Source organism: Lygodium microphyllum, chromosome 30 (genome assembly GCF_053477565.2).
Source record: "Lygodium microphyllum isolate KBCC chromosome 30, Lygodium_microphyllum_v1.1.10, whole genome shotgun sequence".
NCBI lineage: Eukaryota > Viridiplantae > Streptophyta > Polypodiopsida > Schizaeales > Lygodiaceae > Lygodium > Lygodium microphyllum.
Window position 1 is genome coordinate 28,381,420 of NC_141164.1, and position 20,294 is coordinate 28,401,713.

At 39.3% G+C, this 20,294-nt stretch overlaps 1 protein-coding gene across 2 annotated transcripts in view; it reads left to right on the forward strand.

Annotated features, from left to right (window-relative positions):
* Positions 1-13,603, forward strand: part of CIP111 (Cam interacting protein 111) — a 52,733-nt gene extending 39,130 nt beyond the window's left edge. The window contains exons 11-14 of one of the 2 annotated variants that reach the window (XM_087673081.1): positions 10,203-10,626; positions 12,246-12,326; positions 12,443-12,633; positions 12,772-13,603. In XM_087673081.1, coding sequence (XP_087529207.1) covers positions 10,203-10,626; positions 12,246-12,326; positions 12,443-12,633; positions 12,772-12,903 — 828 coding nt within the window. In that variant the 3' untranslated portion in view covers positions 12,904-13,603. The remainder of the gene's footprint in view (positions 1-10,202; positions 10,627-12,245; positions 12,327-12,442; positions 12,634-12,771) is intronic. The other variant, XM_087673082.1, reaches the window with a different exon arrangement.
* Positions 13,604-20,294: the final 6,691 nt, after the last annotated feature.

The window sequence follows — 20,294 nt, forward strand, 5'->3', positions numbered from 1 at the left end:
AATCACATTTTTCCCCAAGATTATACATGCTTTTTATCCTCATCTGAATCAAAATATCCAGTGGAATTTTTATATTATGAATTTATATTTCTGTCAGGGTTTGTTGGGTATGCCGTTGTGCCATCAACAAGTCCACAGTTATGCCATGGTGCCATCAAGTATTTACAGGTTCACAGTCCCCTTTGATCTTGCATCTTCACCCATCTGGTAGGATAGTGATGCAATGAAGTGAGGTTTGCGCTTGTATCTGATCCATCTTTACTGAAACCTCCCATTCTGTTTTCTTTCTCCTTGGTTGCTTGAAGTACCTAAAGTCCATTTGTTTGGGTGTATCTACACACACACACACACACACACACACACACACGTGTGCGTGTGTGCAGCAGCATCCATGGACAGGGTTTCAACTGGTAGTTGACTGCACCTGGTTGCAACTGCATAGGCACACAGCCATACTGTGAACAGGTACATGGTTTCAGACATGTTTCTGCATAGACAGAGTAGGTAATGCACTCAGGCACCCAGACTTCAATGACAGTGTGAGACAAAACGGAGCAGGTTTGCAGTGGTTTTACAGTCTGAAAGGCAGGCTGGGGCACTGACCTAGACGAGATGCAGGCATTGAGTGGTATCAATGTGAACTTCTTGATCAGCATCTTGGACAAGGGGTTGGAAAAGGATTGGCAGATTCTGATGTTGACAATTTGGCCAAGGACTTTCATGAGCACCAGTGGGGGAAGGGGATGAGATGGGCAAACATTGCAAGCTGATGGTTGATGCTCTGGTTTTGGGTGTCCCAGAGATGCGTCAGTAAGGTGTATGTGTTCCTCACTCAGAGCCAGATGGGTCTTTTTAGTATATGCTTGCAAGTGCTAACAATCTAACAATCTCATGAATGACTATGTGCATGCTAATGAAGGTAAAGAAAACTCTTTACTAGATAGTGATCATGTGATGGCTGTGTTGGGAATAGATATAGTGTTACAGCAGTTTGCTGCGGTTCATGATAGGGCAGCCATTTTTTATTTCACAGAAGGACTCCCTCGATTACTTGTATCAGAGCATGGCTGCAGTCATGGCTTTTGAATCATAATGTGCATTAGAATGATGCTAATGGGCAAGTGCAGGCCCCCTCTTGTGGAGGAGATTTATGATGCAGTAAAAGGGTTTCGAGGTTCTCATTCATACTTTCGATGCTCGTGTGCATAATGTAGTGTATCCCTTTGTTTTTAGGTGGTCAGTTAGTTCGTATGGTCCCGTGAGACCCATGGATGAATTTCAAGATGTTCTTAGTTAGGCGTACCCCATCTGGGTGGAGGTGGTTAATTTCCCTTCACATCTTTGGCATCTCCTTCCTGTGTTTTTGAGATCTCTTGGTCAGGTTTTGGTTTTGGTAGAGCCTCGTTTGGCTTTTTCCAAAAACAGAGCCTGTAGGCTGCGAATAATTTTCTTAGACTGAGGTAACCACACTCTGTAGCCAAATTCACCCTCATCACCATAGCCCATGAAAATGCCTTTGGTGGATTTTGGGTCAAGTTTGTTTCTCAGCTCATCTCTAACATGCACAAAAGCATCACAGCCAAATATGTGTAAATGGTCATATGAGGCCGATTTGCCAGACCAAACCTCCTAAGGGAGCCATTATTTAAGGACCTGTTTGGAGAGCGGTTGCAAATGTGAACACAATTTTAAGTGCTTGTTCCCAAAATTCACGAGGGAGATTAGCAGTGGACAACATGCACCACACTCTTTCACATAAAGTCCTATTATATCTTTTAGCCACCCCACTTGAAGAAGGGCTGTAAGGAGCTATAAGCTCCCTTTTAATTCCATGCAAGTCACAAAAGGACTTAAACTCAGTAGGTGTGAACTCACCCCCATTATCAGCTCTCAAGCATTTTAGCTTTCTACCTGTTTGAGTGGTCACAAATGCATGAAAAAGTTTTTAAAATAAAAAACGCTTCACTTTTTTTTTTCAACAGATAAACCCCAAATCTTCTTGGAACAATCATCAATGCAGCACCACCCAACGATTTCACGGGCATACTATATACATCAGAATGCTCTAAGTCCAAGGTTTATTTGCTTTTCAAATTGATAGTCATTACAAAAGTCAAGTTTAGAGCCTCTTCCATCAACTCTCTTCAAAGAGATAAGGACATCAAGTCCTTTCTGGCTCATATGGCCTAATCTCTTATGCCACAACTCCAAATGACAACCAATTTCAGCAACTGCAAGGAACTTGCCATTCAAAGCTTTACAACGCAAACAATACAAAGTGTCCTTCTTGGTTCCTTTTGCAATGAGCATGGAACCCCTTTTTAATTTCCACAAACCACCACCAAACAGTGTAGTGTAACCATGCAAGTCAAGCTGACCAACAAATAGTAAACTCTTTTTGATGTCAAGCACATATCTGGCATCTTTCAACCCAAGCTCTTGCTCATTATCTATAGACAAGTGTACAGTCCCAATCCCATCAATGTTGTGAGCATGGTTATTTTGAAGGTACACTTTTCCATAACTGCCTGCATTGAACATACCAAAACACTCCAAGCAAGGAGTTACATGGAAAGAGGCACCAGAGTCTACAATCCAAGTTTGAGTGACACCATCATCAATTAACAAAAGTGCATCGATCACATCAGCCTTGGTAATCTGCATATTTTGCATGTGACATACAAGGGTATCATAACTAATTGCACATAATACATCAGCCTCTATATTCGAGAGCTCCTCTATGACTACACTAGAGGCCACATTGGCATTTTTCTTGCCTTTGGCTGCCTCAAATGCATATGCCTTATCCTCTTTTTTCTTTTTGTCTCTTGCATTCTTCTTTCTCTCTTGTTCCTTCTTGTAGTACCTACAATCAGGCTTCTTGTGGCCCTTCCGACCACACTGATAGCAAGTAATGTCACTCTTTTCCTTTCCTTTACTCTAGCTTATGTTTCTCTGTCCAGCATTTGCATTTTTCTTTTTAGCCCTAGCTCTTTCATTATAAGCTGAGTTGTTGCCTTTTCCACTAGACATACGTCTAATTTCTTCATTCAAGATTAAACCCCTCACACCATCATATGAGAGATTGGGGTTATTGCTAAGAGAAACCACCAGGGTCTTCCAAGAATCAGGTAGTGTCATGATCAAAAAGATCGCCCTCAACTTATCATCAAAGTTCAAATTTGCATCCTTGAGCTGATTTAAAATGCCAGTAAATTCACTCAAGTGCTCAGGCTTTGACTCATCCAGCGCATATTCACCAACTTGTGCATTAAATGCACCTGATTAACAGGTGTGGTGATCTCATAGGTAGTTTTTAGCTTCTCCCATATTGCATAACCTATATCTAAACCTTTAATGTCTGTCAAAATGTCATCAGTGACACCCATCTTTATGTAAGCCACAACCTTTTTGTTAACTCTGGCCCAATTTGCATCAGGCATTTGTGTGGGTTTATCTACCTGCAAAGCATCCTCACAATCCTTTAAGAACAATATGCCCTGCATACGGTCTTTCCAAAGGTCAAAGTCATGACCATCAAATTGTTTGATTTCCATGAAACTCTTGATGTGTGAATTGGAAGAAGTTGCAGCCATTTTTATCACGAACACAACAGTAAATGCACTGAATTGCAGAAGCACAAGCTGAACCAGCAAATACATTGCTATTCTTCCTCAAACAGTAATAAATCTTTGCTGTTTATACATAAACCAGCCACCACATGGGCAAATACTGCAGAAATTAAATTCTGCACAAAACCCCAAAAATCTAGATCCAACTGTGCATAAATGTCAGCCAATCTGTCCCAGCTGAGCAAAATTTCATCAAAATATGAATAGCCCCAATTTTTCGAGGTCTAATGTCAATAAATTTTACTCGAAAGAGCGAAATTCCGACCAATTTGGCAAAATCCCCAATTTGATTGAGGTCAATATTCACAATACCTGCAATTTTTGACACAAACATCATTGCCAGGCATAGACAGGATCAAATTTGGGAAAAGCCCCAAATTTTCGGGCTCAAATTTGCACAAAATTGATGACTGTGCTTCCAATGTTTGAACCCCTGTTAAGGCAAGGGGAATATTCAAAAATTAGAGAAAATTCTAATTAAAAAAAGCGGGGGGGGGGGGGGGGGGGGGATGGGGGGTTCCATTGACCCGTTAGGTGTCGTGTTGCGGGAGTGGCAACGCCTGTCACTGTCAACCCGTTGGTCACTGCTGGTTGCTTGACCTTTTCGTGAGTTGATTGTGGCATGTTAGTCTTGCAATTGACAGTTAATGCCTGTGGTCTCAGGAAGTGTGCACAATCTGTGCTCTGATACCAGTTGTTGGAGCTCAATTGGAGGAGTGAGCAGTAGTTCGAGGAGTGAAAAGTGATAGAGAGAGAGAGTGAGTGAAAGTATGATTCGATTTTGGGTGTACCAACAATGTGTTGATACACAAAGAATAAAATGTATTTATACTTTGGGCACGTAAGGGTGTATTCACATGTTATGCACGTGTACTATACATGGAGGTGAAAAAAGAGCCTTTATCCCAACATTAAGCCTTTCGCAAGGCTCTCAGCTTGATACCGTTTGGGGATTGATCTGCCTATTCCGTGTATATGTTTACATCATTCGCTCGAGGGGGGTTTGTTACACTCATCATGTTCCTCCTAAGTTCTAGTGTGAATACTTCCTTATCTCACAAACACTTTTTACCTTCTAGCTAGAGAAGGGGTTTTCCTTGTGAGCACCCATTAGTGGGTGTGGTACTTAGTAGCTTAAGGATTGTACTTTCATTTCATTCTCACATAATGGATGTGACCTTCCAACACTCTCCACTTATCGTGTTCCTCGCAAGTTTTGATGTGAATACTTTTTACCTCAGGGACACGTTTTTCTTTCTAGCTAGAGAAGGGTTTTTTCCCCATGTGAACACCCAGAGTGGGTGTAGTACTTAGTAGCTTAGGGGTTGCACTTTCATTTCATTCTCACATAGTGGATATGACCATCTAGCACTCTCTTCTCTCTTGCTATTCACTCGTTCACTATGAGTGTTTGCAAGTGTACGTGTTGCTAAACCCTAACCTAATACTTTGTAGTCAAATCATCCCTATCTCTTCCATTTTTTGACACGGACCTTATTGTCATGGCAAATACTTTTCCACGGTTCCAGCAAGCGTGGTCCTTCTTGATATGGCTGTTACTTGGTTGGATATTGTTTGATCTACTTTGATTGTGCTACCTACATGATATCTGTGTATTATGTTTTGGTAGCGTTTTGACTTAACTTGTGATTACTAGGATTTTCATGGCTGGTGAGAAGCCTTGATATAAATACATTCATTTAACCTAAGCCTGAGAGAGAGAGAGAGAGAGAGAGAGAGAGAGAGAGAGAGGGCATAAATGGATATGAGACAAAACTGTATACAAAGGTAATTGCCACTAGACCTCAAACTGTGACGTGCTAAATGATGATCAATGGTATACAAATAGCAAAGGAATATAAATCTATGTGCAATACAATGCCCATATAGGGATATGACAAGGTAGGGTAGATGTATGAAGTAATACATGGTTAGCTGTATGCTCGAGTAATGATGCATTGACGATTAGCTCTATTTAGTGAGGATTGGTGTTGGTATGGTATATCACACACACACACACACACACACACACACACACACACACATAGATCTTGACCAGAGATGATTTAGTTTCTTGGTGTTGGGCGATCTCTTTGGTGACCTTGCCTTGACTTTTGTACATTTTCTTTTCTACTATGGACACGATAAAATATAATAACTCTTTACGAGAGAGAGAGAGAGAGAGAGAGAGAGAGAGAGAGAGAGAGAGAGAGAGAGAGAGAGAGAGATGAAATGACATTAACATCTATCGAAGGCCAAAATGACCTATGAGACCATGAGTTACAATCATGTGTACGATGGTACAAGTGTCTGGGTAAAATATGTAGCACAAAGCAAAATAAGAAAGGAAACTAATTATGACTTTGTGTAAAACATAGAGCTCTATCTAGTAACAATGAGCTGTAGATGGTACAATCTCATGTGGGTATGTAAGGCCTAGCTTTAGCTCGAGCAATAATCCCTTGCATCCGCCTATGAAGGTGTCGTTGATGTCTGTGTGGAGGCCTAGGACATTTGGATTGGCTAAGCTGAACTACCTGATCAATCAGTACTCCTTGTTTCTGTGTGGACTGTGGCAGTGAGAGAGTCTCTTGTGTGGACTGGGGTTGTAACTTTACTAAAGTCTCTTTCCTTTGCAAAGAAGTTTGTGAGCTATGTGTGTAATGGGCCTTGGTATCCTGGAGCAGTAGTACTCTTGAGGCTCATGTCACGAAGCCGTGATATCTCAAGGAGGAAGAGGCCAAGGCATTGTTGATTGGTAAAATCCATGACTCTGGATAGTGGTCCAAATCTGTCTCTAAAGAGATAGTGGACACGGCCACAGATCTCATAATATATTGGGTTTGGCAGATATAATGCTCCTTTATCTTTGGCTCTAATTGACACGTCCAGCACATGCGCTTCTCTGGTGGGATCTCTAGCTGATGTTAAGAGGTGCGCAATTGGCTAATAGTACATTTGGTCCTATGGGAAATGTGGGTGTCCATGTAACTCGAGTGAACAATAAATCCATCATCTGTAGTACAAAGGAAATGCTCATGGTAGAAAGCCATCTTTGTCCCAAGCTCCTACCCTGCCATCAACTATGTTCGATACCTAATATCCAATTGGGTAAGATCCATCTTGATGATCCTACGAATCTCTAACTTGCTCAAATCAAGAGATGGTGCATCAAGGGAGTAGTGGAAGGGGGGTAACTTGTCCATGCTAAAGCCATGTAGCTCAAACTAGGCTAACATCTCTGGCAAGCTGCTTGGAGGAATCAAGAGCCAACCGTGCATATTTGTGTTTGGGTAAGTCCCATAGGCTATATATGTATATGTGACCGATCGGGTGAGGGTCTCTATCACAATCGGTGTAGCAACTAGCTCAACTTTGATGATCTCATGTGGAATTGAGGCCTTACATTTGATCATCTTGAAAGTCATGGACACTAGGAGTTTCTCCATTGACCTCTATCCGTCATAAGTGTGCCTTGATTTGCTACGGTGGTCAAGATTGGGTCCCCATATCTGTACTCCATAGAGTAGTGTGGATGTGACCAGTGTATCAAAGAGCCACAGCTTGGTGTACGGTTCTTGGAACAACACTTGTGAGCACATCCTCTCCAAACCACCTAGTGTTGTGTATCCGTGAGTTAGTCTAGTGGTGCTGCCTCTTGCATAGAAAAGGTGGGCCCTATGAATAAGACTCCTAGGTATGTATAAGAGTCCACATTCCCTACCTCCTCAGGTCCATATGTGAATTTAGGTGCCGATCTCCCGATCCACTGCGGTGTAGTATTAAATACCATCACCTTGGTTTTACCAAAGTTCATTGAAAGCCCACTGTCCAAAGTGTAGGAGTCTAATGCATCCAAGTGTCTCTGTAGACCCTTGGGAGAGTCAACTATCAATACAATGTCATCTGCATACAATAGGAGAGGTATTCGGGTGCCAGCTAGCGGAGCTCCTCTATCTCCTTCCTGTGAAATATAATTAACAATCCCATCAGTGTATAGGCCAAATGATGTGGGAGAGAGAGGGCATCCTTGCTTCACCCCAATGGTGGAGTAAATAGGTGTCAAAAGGTCCTTAGGTGTCTGTACTCTGCTTACAATCCTTTCATGTAGTGGCAAAAACCCAACTGAGCTCTTTTGATACTCCCATGGCATGCAATCTGTGTATTAGCTTGTCTCTTGGTACTGTGTTAAAGGCTTTGCAGAAGTCCACAAAGCAGCAGTAGGTCCATTGGCCATGGACCCTTCCCTCCTTAATGATTGCTGAGTTTGAGGATGTGATTCAATGTGGAGAAGCTTCTTCTAAAGCTAGCATGTCCATGTGGTCTAAGAATCCACATCTTTGCCCACCTCCTTAACTCATGCTCAAGGATGGAAGCATATAACTCAGCCAATGTATCCCGAACCATGATAGACATCGCGATAGTTATTGGGTAAAGTAGGATGCCTGACTTGAGGATAGGCACAATAGTGTTCGTGCTCTAGCTCTCTGGTAGGCCTTCACACATGGCTCTCTTAAACATGTAAGCTGGAAATCTTGGCACTAAATCTCTAGCATGGATCAAGTGCTTGGCTACTAGTCCATCATGATCTTGTGCCTTTCCTCTGCTAAGTTTGTCAATGGCCTCTCGGATCCTACTTTCTGTAAAGAAAGTGGTCTTTGAACAAGGCTCAAGGGGGTTAGGAAGAGGCGGCTGACCCTCCACAGTATAAAGACTAGCTGCATATTTCTCCCATGTAGTAGTGGATGTAATAGGTGTGGTTGGGCAATGCTCTTTGAAAAGCCTCCAAGCCTCTCTAGAATCCCTAGCTCAAGAATAACTGATATAGGTCTTGCTCTAGTTGGGCCAAGAATGTTCTCTTCTTTCGACGAGTGAGGCGTCTAAAGAGTATTTGTGCCTGTCTGTGGTTAGTTGACCCAATGCTATCTCTTCACATATGGTGATTGCCCCTTGGGTAGGGTGTATCAGGACATCATAGGGGGGAAATAGCATAGGGCAACATACAAAGTGTGTTCCTCACCACGCACTCTCACCCACATGTATTCGGCTTGCTCATCTTTGTGGACTACCTAGATCATCTGCTGTAGCTCCTCCCTGAATAGCATTGCCACTCCTCTTGACCTGTGATTATTGTGGTTTGTGCGTGTCTCCTTCCTGCAAGCTGACTCCCACCTAGAGCATGCCACTCGTGGAAGTGTGGTATGTGGTCCTTGATGTGCCTTTGAGTAGAACACTATGTCTCTCCCTCTGAATGTCTCCTCAAAAGCTCCCACATCCAGTCGGAGCGCTCCGTTACAGTTCCAAACTGCCATTGCAAGGCTGGTCGAATAGGTCTCACACCGTCATTTGTGGCATCTCTCCATGACTACCACTCTCCCTCCTTTGTAGAAGGTGAGTTTGCCTTCCTCCTTGGCTGCATTAATTTTTGGCTTGCACTCCCTCATGTGGGCTAATTGGGTTGGTGTGAGGTCGTCACCCAAGAACTCACCGTCCCCTTCAATGTACGGTGTTGAGCTAGGAAGTCTCTCCTAACCTCCATGGTGGGGAAGCGGAGGATGTGTGCACGATCTTTTGAGCTCTCCCCTTCTATGCTTTTCTTGCCCACTCTCCAAGCGGAGACATGCATGTCTTTCTTAATATTCATTAGTGTGTATAGCTTCTTGGTGTTCTCATCCACTTTTTTATGCATCTTTAGCCCCGTCATCCAAACATGGAGTGCTCTCATTTTCCTTTTTTGTTCCTCGTCCAATGTGTCATTGATTATGGTTGTTGTAGGTGTGTGTGCTAGGTGTTTCCCCTTCTTTGCAATTTGAATCCATTGCTCCGCCTCCTTTGCCTGCTGTTGGGTTTTCTTGAGCATCCTTGCCCAAGAAACAGCCTCCTTTGTCATCTCCTCCTCCTTGTTTGGAGCTGCTGTACTTCCTCTTTGATGTGGGTAGAATTTCTCCTTCCTTTAGATTGGGGCTGAGCTGAATTTCAGTTGGTTGCTGCCTAAGTGATTGAGTCTTTCCATCTTGGGCTTCTATCTTCAATTCCAGCTTTTCAATCTTATCGTTCAACTGCTTGTTCACTATGCTCAATCTGTTGTCATACTCCTTGACTTTGTTGATGGCATTGGTAGTCATCTGCTCTATCTGGACCTTCTCCATTTTGGGGGCGAACTCCGTCTTGTTGTGTTGGGCCTGTGGGGGAGCTCAATTCAGAGTTCAGAATACAGGACAACCATTTCAGTGTATGTGAGGAACAGCCATTTTCATGACAGGTTTACTGTCTGTAACAGGAGGGACTGGGACTAGGAGATGGCAGCAGGGAATTGGGGGCTGCAGAGGTGGGGGTTGGGGAGCTGATGGATGGCGGGAAAGGCTGGCATTGCAGGCCAGGAGGTGGTGCAGATAAAGCAGGCAACGAGGGGCTGTGGGATGGCGAGGGAGCTGACGGCAGGGCCGATGGGTAACGAGGGGCTGAGGTGGCGCAGGTGACAAGGGGCTGAGAGAGAGAGAGAGAGAGAGAGAGAGAGAGAGAGAGAGAGAGAGAGATCTTTGAGATTTTTATTTTATTTGGTGTATACAGGTGATGCTTGAAGTTCCTAAAGTACGTTGGTCTGATATTGGAGGCCAAGAGGATGTTAAGCAGAAACTGCAAGAAGCTGTGGTATGGCCCCAAAGACACAGTGAAGCATTCTCTCGCATTGGTTCACATCCTCCCACAGGGGTGCTCCTGTATGGTCCACCTGGTTGTAGCAAAACTCTCATGGCCAGAGCTGTAGCAACAGAAGGAAGACTGAATTTTATTGCAGTCAAGGGACCTGAACTGTTTAGTAAATGGGTTGGGGAATCTGAAAAGGCTGTTCACGCTTTGTTTGAAAGAGCAAGAGCAGCAGCGCCCTCTGTGGTGTTCTTTGATGAACTTGATGGACTTGCTGTTAAGCGAGGATCTGGTGGTGGCCTTTCTGTTGGGGACAGGGTTATCAGCCAACTACTTATTGAAATGGATGGTATGCCACTTTGACCTACCAAACATTGAAGAAATTGACATTTTACTCAGTTAGACTCGATAAACATAGACTGATCTACTTTCTGTAACCTTTGTGTGTGTGTGTGTTGTTGATGTACATGTTTGTTGATGTCTGGGCCCTGACAGGCCTGCAAGGTGCTTTTATGAGTTGATGCAGTCCAAATGACAGGAAATTCACCGAAGCAAGATGCATGACCATTTTATGTCTCTAGTTTTGGATTGATATTAACTAGGTCTTTTCCTGTTAAAGATAGCTCTATTTCACTGACAACATGCAAAGATAAAAAATCAAGCTTGCTTTATTATACAGAGGCTTAGGTTGCAGTACTGCTTGTTCTGTGTTCAATTTCACCTACTAGAAGGCTGCCACTGACTGTCGATTTGAATTTTCAAGCCATTTTTTCAAAGTTTTTCAAACTAGCACTTGATTTTTGCATGGGTAGAAGGCTGGCACTGAGAGTCAATTTGAATTTTGAAGTCATCCTTTCAAACTTTTTCAAATAAGCACTTGATTTTTGCCTGAATAAAGGCCCAATATTGGCATGAAACTTCACATGCCTCCTAACTGACAAGTCAGAGGTATTCCTTAAGCTTCCTCGAATAGTGTGCCATTTTGAGTGTTTCTCTCAAAGTTCCCACATTCAATTAAGCGATGCATTTCAAAACAGCGTGTTTCAGAAGTAGAGGCTCTCAACAATTAAAGAACTATGTATAAAAAGTATGGGCAAACATTGTGTTTCAGAAGTAGGGCTTTTGAGCAGGCGAGATGCTCTAGCAGTACAGGCTACCTGTGTGCTTGATCTGCTTTCCTTGAAACAAAATCTATCACAAAACTCCCCATCCCGTTTCATTTCTGATCGAAATCATTGAAATCACTGAGTGGTCAGATTAATAGGAAATTTAAAGGCTGATACAGATTTGCTTATCATAGGGGGTTGTGAACTTTGGCATTGGAAAACAATATATTTGTCTTGTCTTTTCCCTGTGTACATCAAATTAATTTGAGTATGTGCCTCTACATTCAACACACACGTATTCTGGTTGTGTATCATTGGTGTGTCGTTGAGAATATCTTTGCAGGAATTTAGTTTACAACTGCACTGATTACGAAGCTCAACTTCTCTGTCACTTTTTCCCAAAGACAACTATGCTTGGCAAGTGACATTTTCTTCCTCAACAGGGGGATCAAATCCTTAAAGGAGAAACCTTGTTCTCAGGATAGTGGATTTTGTATGGATTGATCAGGAGCCTTCTTAAGCCAATGAGATCTGCTTTCCCTGATGACTGTCTAAATTCTGTGGGTGCTGACTGTTATTTGCTCATAACATAGGTTGTCAAACATTTTTATTTAAGCACTGTGCGCATGTTCTTTGATGCATTCGGCTATGCTTAGACTTAATTCAAACTATCATTCACACACATAAGTAGGGCCACAAGGGTTTCTAATGGGCCTTTGAGGCAGACTTTAAAATTGTACAGGGTATACCAGTTTTTCAATGTGCAAGTAGAATATGGTGCAGGTTAAAAGAGAGCTAAGATGCCTTTCAAGCATGTTTTCCTCTTCATCATTGCAATTATCACCTGTTTCTACCTTGACAGGTTTGAGCTCTAGGAAAGGAGTTACAGTGATTGCTGCAACGAATCGTCCTGACAAGATTGATTCAGCTCTACTGCGCCCAGGCAATTGCTTAGGAACATAGCGAACCATCTCATGGTTTCAAGGATCAAGATTTAGATCACTGCTAAACTAACCAATTTTGTGTTTGAATTCTGGGTATTTCTACCTTCTGCTGCAGGTCGATTTGATAGGCTGCTATATGTTGGACCACCTGATGAAGGAGCTAGACTGCAAATCTTTAACATTCACACAGCGAAAATGCCTTGTGGATCAGATGTAGATAAAAGAGAACTTGCAAGGCGAACAGCAGGTTATACTGGTGCAGATATTGCATCTATCTGTAGAGAATCAGCCATGGCAGCTTTGGAGGTTTGACGACTTCTGAGAAGATGATTTTTTGTTCACTAAATACTGTGTTCCTTTTAAGTTTCCATGTTGAAGTTCATTACCTATTGTTTGCTCTATCTGTTTACTGAATCTAATGATATAACATACTCCCCATATCAGGAGGATCTCAAATCTCAAGAAGTGAGGATGCACCACTTTAACTTTGCCTTGACCATTGTGAAGGCTACAATCTCGAATGTATCAGTATCGTTCTATGCTGAATTTAGTCGTGGTCTGAAGTTGGCTTCTTGATATGACAATCTGTCTGAATACTCAGTGGTCTACCTACAACGTCTGTGTGACCAATGCAGTGGATTGAGAGAACAAGTTTCTCCAACATATGACATCTGGTCGAAAGTGCTCACAAATCTTCTTGAAAGCTGTCTTAATGCTAGCACAGTAAATCAATTTTGTAGTTGTACTAGGAAAATATTATCTCGCAGCTCCACACTATTGGGTGTGGGTCAAAAGTAAATGACACGAGTTACATTTGGTCCAATGACTCTGAAGTCTGTACCATGTCATTATGATCACCCACAAAATGGAAGTTTTGTTAAGACGATATAAGACAAGTTATCTCCAATAGTTTTTGTAATGTTTCATCATACAGTAGAAATTCTTTTCACATAGTCACACAGTAGCTGTGCAGTTTTCTAATGCCTAATGTTATGATTGACATAGATGATCCATGTGCCTGATTCTCCCCTCCTGTTTGATGCATCTCAAAAACACAAATCTTAAAATCCTGGCATCTCAAAAAGATATGCTAGGTAATTGAACATGTAATTCATTTCTCCTACCCCTTAATGAATGTAAGCATAGTCCGTTCTCCAAAGAACTCGAACCTTAGAATACTGGCATCTCACAAAGATATGCTAGGCAATTTGTAATTCATTTCTCCTATCCCTTGATGAAGGTAAGCATAGTCCGTTTCTAGCCGTGCTCGACTTTTTGGCATCGCCATGGCAATATTAATCAGTAAGCTTTTGTGTCTGTGCCTGTACCCCTAATAATAAGTTGAATGCTTGCAAGCAGGATGGGACCAGTCTATGAGGTTGGAGGAGAGTGAAATGGGAAGCAAAAAAGTAGAGTCTGGATTGCCCTGAGAAAAGTGGATGCCTTCGTAAAATCCAGGTAATCGCACAGTATGGAGTTATATTTGAACTTCCACAGTTGGATGTTAGATGTATATATTTCTACTATTTAGACAGTTGGCGATGCAAGGGCATTTAATCAAAGGCACAACTGACCGAAAAGGAAACAGGGGTTACAGTTTGGTTAAGATCCTAAGTGGCTTTGCTTCGACCATGTTATGTATTAGAGTTATTTTTATAGAGACATGCATTACGGTAGAGCATGCATGTGAATTATGGATTTATGAGTGTGCTTTTTGATGCCATGATAAGTTGAATAGTGCTTTCTGTGTCTATCCCTCTATAAAATGGTTGCAATTTATTAGGAAGTCTACAATACCATCTGTTTAAATCAAACAACGCATAATGAAGACACTAATCTAATATAAAATTCAGGGTCTAAATTTATGGGTTAACATCAAGAAATACATCTAGACTAACTTAAGGGTAACCCCACTTCAGGATTCTTCACTTAGTGTAATTCCCTCCAATGATTTGTAAGACCCTAACCTTAAATTAGCATCAATCAAGGGGTTTGATTGTGGATTCTGATTCCATAATTTGATGCATGGGAGAAAACGAATGATATTCATGGAATTTGACACTATCCAAGAATTATTTCACAACAATATATTCATTTCATAAGTAGTGTAGCTTAGGAACTTGAAAGTTCTAAGGGATGTTTGATCACTCAAATGTTTAATGATCTGTTTTTGGATGTCTATGCTGTTATTTTTGCAATTCTGCAGTGGACACATGTTCCAATATGTTTTATAACCAGCTTGAATTTGTCACAATTATAGTGTTTCAACAATCATTGCATATAAACTAGTGGGAAAGCACTAATGCATTCACACTTTTCTACTATAAACAGTAAATGTGGTGCGATAGATATACAGCTTATCACTTTTTGTCCATTATTTTAGATGCAAATAGATATTTCTATTAATTGAATATATTACACTTACATTGATACTTGTAATCAAGGGCCACCCCAAATCCATGATTTTTACCAACTCATATATGTGGTCCCATTAGTGTCCAACTTGGTGATGAGCCACGAGGAGCCAAATCACTTTTATCATACATGGTGCCTCACCATAGCCCATGAGAATGGAATCCTTGATCTTGGGTTTCTTACACCATTTTGTTACCCCTTGAGCTAGGAGTTGTTGGCTTGTGTCCCTTATTCTTAAAAGCTCATAACAACTTATTTACTTATCACATTTTGTCCTTTATTTTAGACAGTTCATAACCAAGTTAGATCCAAGTCCTTATGTCCAACATAGATTAGTTCATCCAACAATGATTTAAATGTAAATGGTCAACATTGTTTGGTGAGTTGATTTTAGAATTGTGTTGCTTGTTTATACGTGTTTGATGAAATACTGCATTAAGAGCTATGATATTGTCCAGAAGTTTGTTTTGAATAGTGCTTGCCATGAGCTTGTAACATGGTAGCATTCTCACCAAAATGCTATCTTTAATCATTGTGACTAGAAATTTGGAGTAATTATGTTAAAACCTTGCCAATATATAGGTCATCAACATATGGAAGTATTGTGAACTTGAAAGGGAAATAAGCATAAGTTACATGTAATTGTGTCCTTGTGAAGAACATGGGAACGACACACAAATACTTAAATTTTCATAAAAAACATTAGATATTTCAAAATTTAGGAGTTGTTGAATGAATGAAGGCTAGCACCATCATAAGTAATTTAATGAAAGTTAACATCAAATTATGATGGTGGTACTCTTTAGTATAATTGCTATCATCAATGTTGTGCTTGAGAAGTTTTGTTACATTTTAGTTATGTTCATTGGGGTTTTCTAATATGATATGTGCTAATAACATCAATTATGCATGGCATTTAGTGAAAGAAGAATCATTTCAACCTGGAGGACAACTTGTGCCAAGCTAACTTGTATACTTTTGGATTGTTTGAAGGCGTATATTGCAAGATTTCATGTGGAGTCACAAGACTAGGTTATCATTCTTTCACCTCGAATGTCATTGTCAAGTTTCAGAAGATAATACAACTATTATTCTTGCATATCAAGTATTTTGTTTTTTTGGTTCTCATTTCTGCTTTAGGTATAACTTATTTTCTGTTGTAAATTCTAAAGGTTTTATTTTGTCTTTTTTTCTTCTATTATTATTCTCTTTAGTCTTTCTTCTATTTTTCACTTTTAACCTATGACTGTTACTAGTAAGTTTTTTAAAAAACATCATGTTGACATGTGTTTATTCTTGTTTTGCTCTACACCATTGACAATAATTATATCATGAGCATATAGGCCATGGTGACTTCTAAGGCAAGTTGTTTCAATTACATTGTCTTATTTTATATTTGAATAAAATTTTTACATTTTTTGAGACAAAAAAATTTGTAACAAAGTTACTTGTGAGATACATTTTGTAATTTGAAAAGCAATACTTGTCTTTCATAATTTTAATGTGTTTCTAAAAATATGTTTTTGGTTTCTTATTATAGAAGCATATTTTTCAACATTTACGAAATTTTAATGGTGCCTTTATAATGCACTATCTTTGATAGAGCTATTAAAAGGTATAGCATCTATATTGAAGGTTTAGTTTACTAAAAATATCCACAAGCTCATACACAAGCTTGGAAAATGGTCATAAAAGTATGTGCATATGACCTATGATGGAAAACACAAATTTAATTTGAAAATTTTACAATTTAGATTTGTGTTGACATTTAGTTTGAGTTTGCACAAACCTAAATAATTTGCAAGGCAAAGTTTGTGATTTTACCACGAATCCTACCATTTCCATAAGCACCATATTTTTTCTCTAGCATTGATTGTTCTTTTATAACTACAAGGCAAGTGTTGAAATTCAAGAAATATAATTTTTGCATTATAAGATGTTTTGACACCTCATCAATTTTGCACTCCTTGCTTCTTTCATTTGCAAGTCTAGATTTCCAATATATTGAAATTGATTTGCTTCTATGTTCATATACCCAAAGTCTTTTTTTTATTGCGGGATGTTCCACCACATTATCCTTAACAAGTAACATGATAAAGTACATATCTTGTTGGTACAACCAAAACTTTGTTTTACCCATTATTGAGCTCATATTATGGTGCCTCTTATTATTCTCAAATGAGATAGTAAATGATAAGCTAAATTATTGTTGTATCTATGAAAATTCTTGTAAGGAACTTTATTAAAATGGTGTTTCTATGAACAATGGTATTTTCTATTTTAAATGTCTCCATAATTTTTTCATTTTGATTTTTTGGAATGTTTTGACAAGGTGAATGCAATGCGTCTCTAATGATCAAATCAATATTCAAAACAAATGAATTAAAAATAGTATCTTCACTTAAATCTTCAAGGATGAGTTTTAGAAACCTAAAATTGCATTGACCTATAACTCATCCCCTTTTACCATTGAAGCTTGATTAACATAAATTTTCATGTATTTTGCTAAAGAGTTTTAAGCTTTCTTTATCTTATGCTAAATTATACATGAAAATAATACTTTTTGTAACACTTAAACCATCTTCCTACCATATAACACTACGTGATCAATCTTAACTAGAAGTGCAACCCATACATAATACATCAACTCATCTATTTTTTAAAATAAAAAGGTTACATCTATCCTATCAAACTAACCCCTCATAATAAAGAAAACATAATCCTATCAAAGAACCCATCACAATAAAGGAAGCATAGTTGTTATAAGTTGATGGAAGTAAGAGAGAGTATATTTGACTACACTTCTCAATCTTCAAAACGTAATCCTATCAAACCAACCCATCACAATAAAGGAAGCATAACTGTTATAAGTGTTGGAAGTAAGAGAGAGTATATTTGACTACACTTCTCAATCTTACTTTAGTGAAAACACATGATAGGCCTAATGATAATTGACAACAAATATACATTGAGCATTTTACTTGCCAATGTGGAGAATGCCAATCAAACTACTATTTGATGCATCCAGATTATGGATAACATGCATAGATAGCTTGGAGATTACAGAATATGCTTTATGCCTTGTGGGTTTGAATGCTTCGGATTCTACATGGTCTCATATGCAACAACAAATGTTACCCTCTAACTTGTTAGCTAATAGAAATTGATCTAAGTAAATAATAGCTTGAAGAGAGAGAATCCACTAACAAGGCCAAACAATACTGAAATGGACTTGGGAGAAAAATATTTCATTTCTTAATGGTGGCTTGTATGAGCAAGTATACATTTTGCAACCTTTTGGTTTTTTAATTAAAGGACGTATAGTATGGAAGAACCTTAAACTTTATACAAACAATAGAAATGCATTCATGCTGCATTATATTTTTTTTTCACAACATCAATTCTTGTTTGTTTATGATTTGTCACAATAGTTTGAGTAATAGTCTATGTCAAGAAAGATAATGGCACTCTATGGGTCATCAATTTATATGTGGATAATTTATTGCTCATTATTTATTTGTGAATGATTTGTTACTTATTAGGCTAGACAAAGGCTAAGTTGCACTCTACTTTTGAAATTTGAGACTTTAGACTGTTACATTATACTTGAGCATTTAGTTTAAAGAGAAAAATGATGACATTGTATAATGTGTTGAGAATATTTGATTTTGATGGATCTAAAAGAATGGTGAACTATGCCCAAACATTAAAAATTAGAAAATAAAAAAAGAAAAGATCTTGTTTTGATGCATGTAAGCTCGTAGCTACTCCTACACAATTTGGCTTATGTCTTATTCTTTCAGACCTAGATGATCAAATTGTTTCATCCTTATATCAAAACGTGGTTTTGTATATTTTGTATATCTAAGACACAAGGCTAGATGCCCAATTTGCAATGTCACATGCGACTGAATCCATGCATAGCCCAAGTTTAAAGCATTGGTAAGTTATGAAGAAAATATTTTGCTCTTTGAAGGATGCACAAGATTATGTGCTTTTAAATCCATGTGATGCTAATATACATTATCTACATTTTATAATTCTCATAATAGATTGTAATGACACTAAAGTGTCCACTAGTAGGTTTTGCTTTTGTCGTGGTGCTTCGTCCATGTCTGGGATCCAAAAAAGTAGACTCTTGTGGCACTTCCACCTATGAATGTAGGCACAAGGTAGCTTCATAATGAGATGGGAATGTTTTCAATCTCCATGCTTAGCATAATCCACCACTTACCTAGTGAGGAATGTGACTGACCCCTATGTGACTTGAGCATAGTATTTATTGACACAAGGTTGTGTTTTCTAATCTCTATTGAAGCATCATAGTCCAAGCACTGTGATTAGTCCCTTCGTTGATAAGAAAGTCAAGAGTGACCTTTCTCTTTGCTACTAGATGAACCCTAAGATATTCAAGAGACACTATAACCTCATTATTAAAATCAAATCCAGCTAATTAAATTGTACTTGTCTAAATTATATCTTGCTTGGCTTGTTGATTATGACTCTATTCTGTAATTTGGACTTTTCCAACCCTGGATTGTGCCTAGGCTCTTTATCACGTTTAGTTCTAACAAAGGTACATGGTTTTTCTATGCTCAATAGAGCATTTCTTTAACATCTCAATTGACATTCATGATGGTTTGTATTGGTAACAATCAACCATGATTCTTACTAACTTTGGTTGTTTCTATTTCAATCTTAGGGGTTTTGTTCACACATTGTCTACACTAGGCTTAATTTGTGGTATGTTGCTTTCCTCTTAGATCTCTTCTTTATTCTTTCGTTTGACCCATCTCTCCTTGGGGTTCTTAAAAGGCTTGTGCTTCCTTTCTCACTCTTAGGTCAATCAATGGTATCTAGAGAGGTTGGACTAGAACTTCATTAAGTTTTCGTCCATGAGAATGCATGGGTACAATTGTTGTGATTACATTAGCCAAAATGGCATTCAACTATCTTAATACATATGGTGTACTTCACAACCTTAGGTCATTATCCTCCTCCTTTAGCTACCTCTCATTAGACTTACAAGTAGAATCCATTTCTTATCATTTTTGGGTTACAAATTTCTCTATATGGTCAAGAAGCAACGAGCATCTTCAAGAAGGTGATTCATTTGATGGAAACATCTTTGAGGTTGAAGTCTTTGAAAAGTTGGGAAGTAGTATGAATGCTTGTTGGTATAATACGTGTCTCTTAGCCCTTACTAACTTGGTAGGCCTTTTTGATTCTTGTGCTACAAGGTCAAATATCTTTAAGCTCTACTTTCAAGTCCTTGCAAGTTTGTATAAGCTCTCTTAAGTCAAGATGCAAGTTTTAGACTTGAGCTCTTAGTTTTTTGGGGTCTAAGTACATTTTTGGTCAAGTGTAGATGGTTCTATCCATGCCTCAACTCTCCTTTAGATTGTCAAGAGTTGAAGGTCTTTTTGAGCTTCAAAATGGTACAATCTTAGGTTGCGACTATAGCCATGGGCCTTTTGGATTCTATGTATCACTTATGGGTGGTCTTCTTTGCTCAAGGGACTCTAATGGGTTAAGGATAACCACGCTCAAGG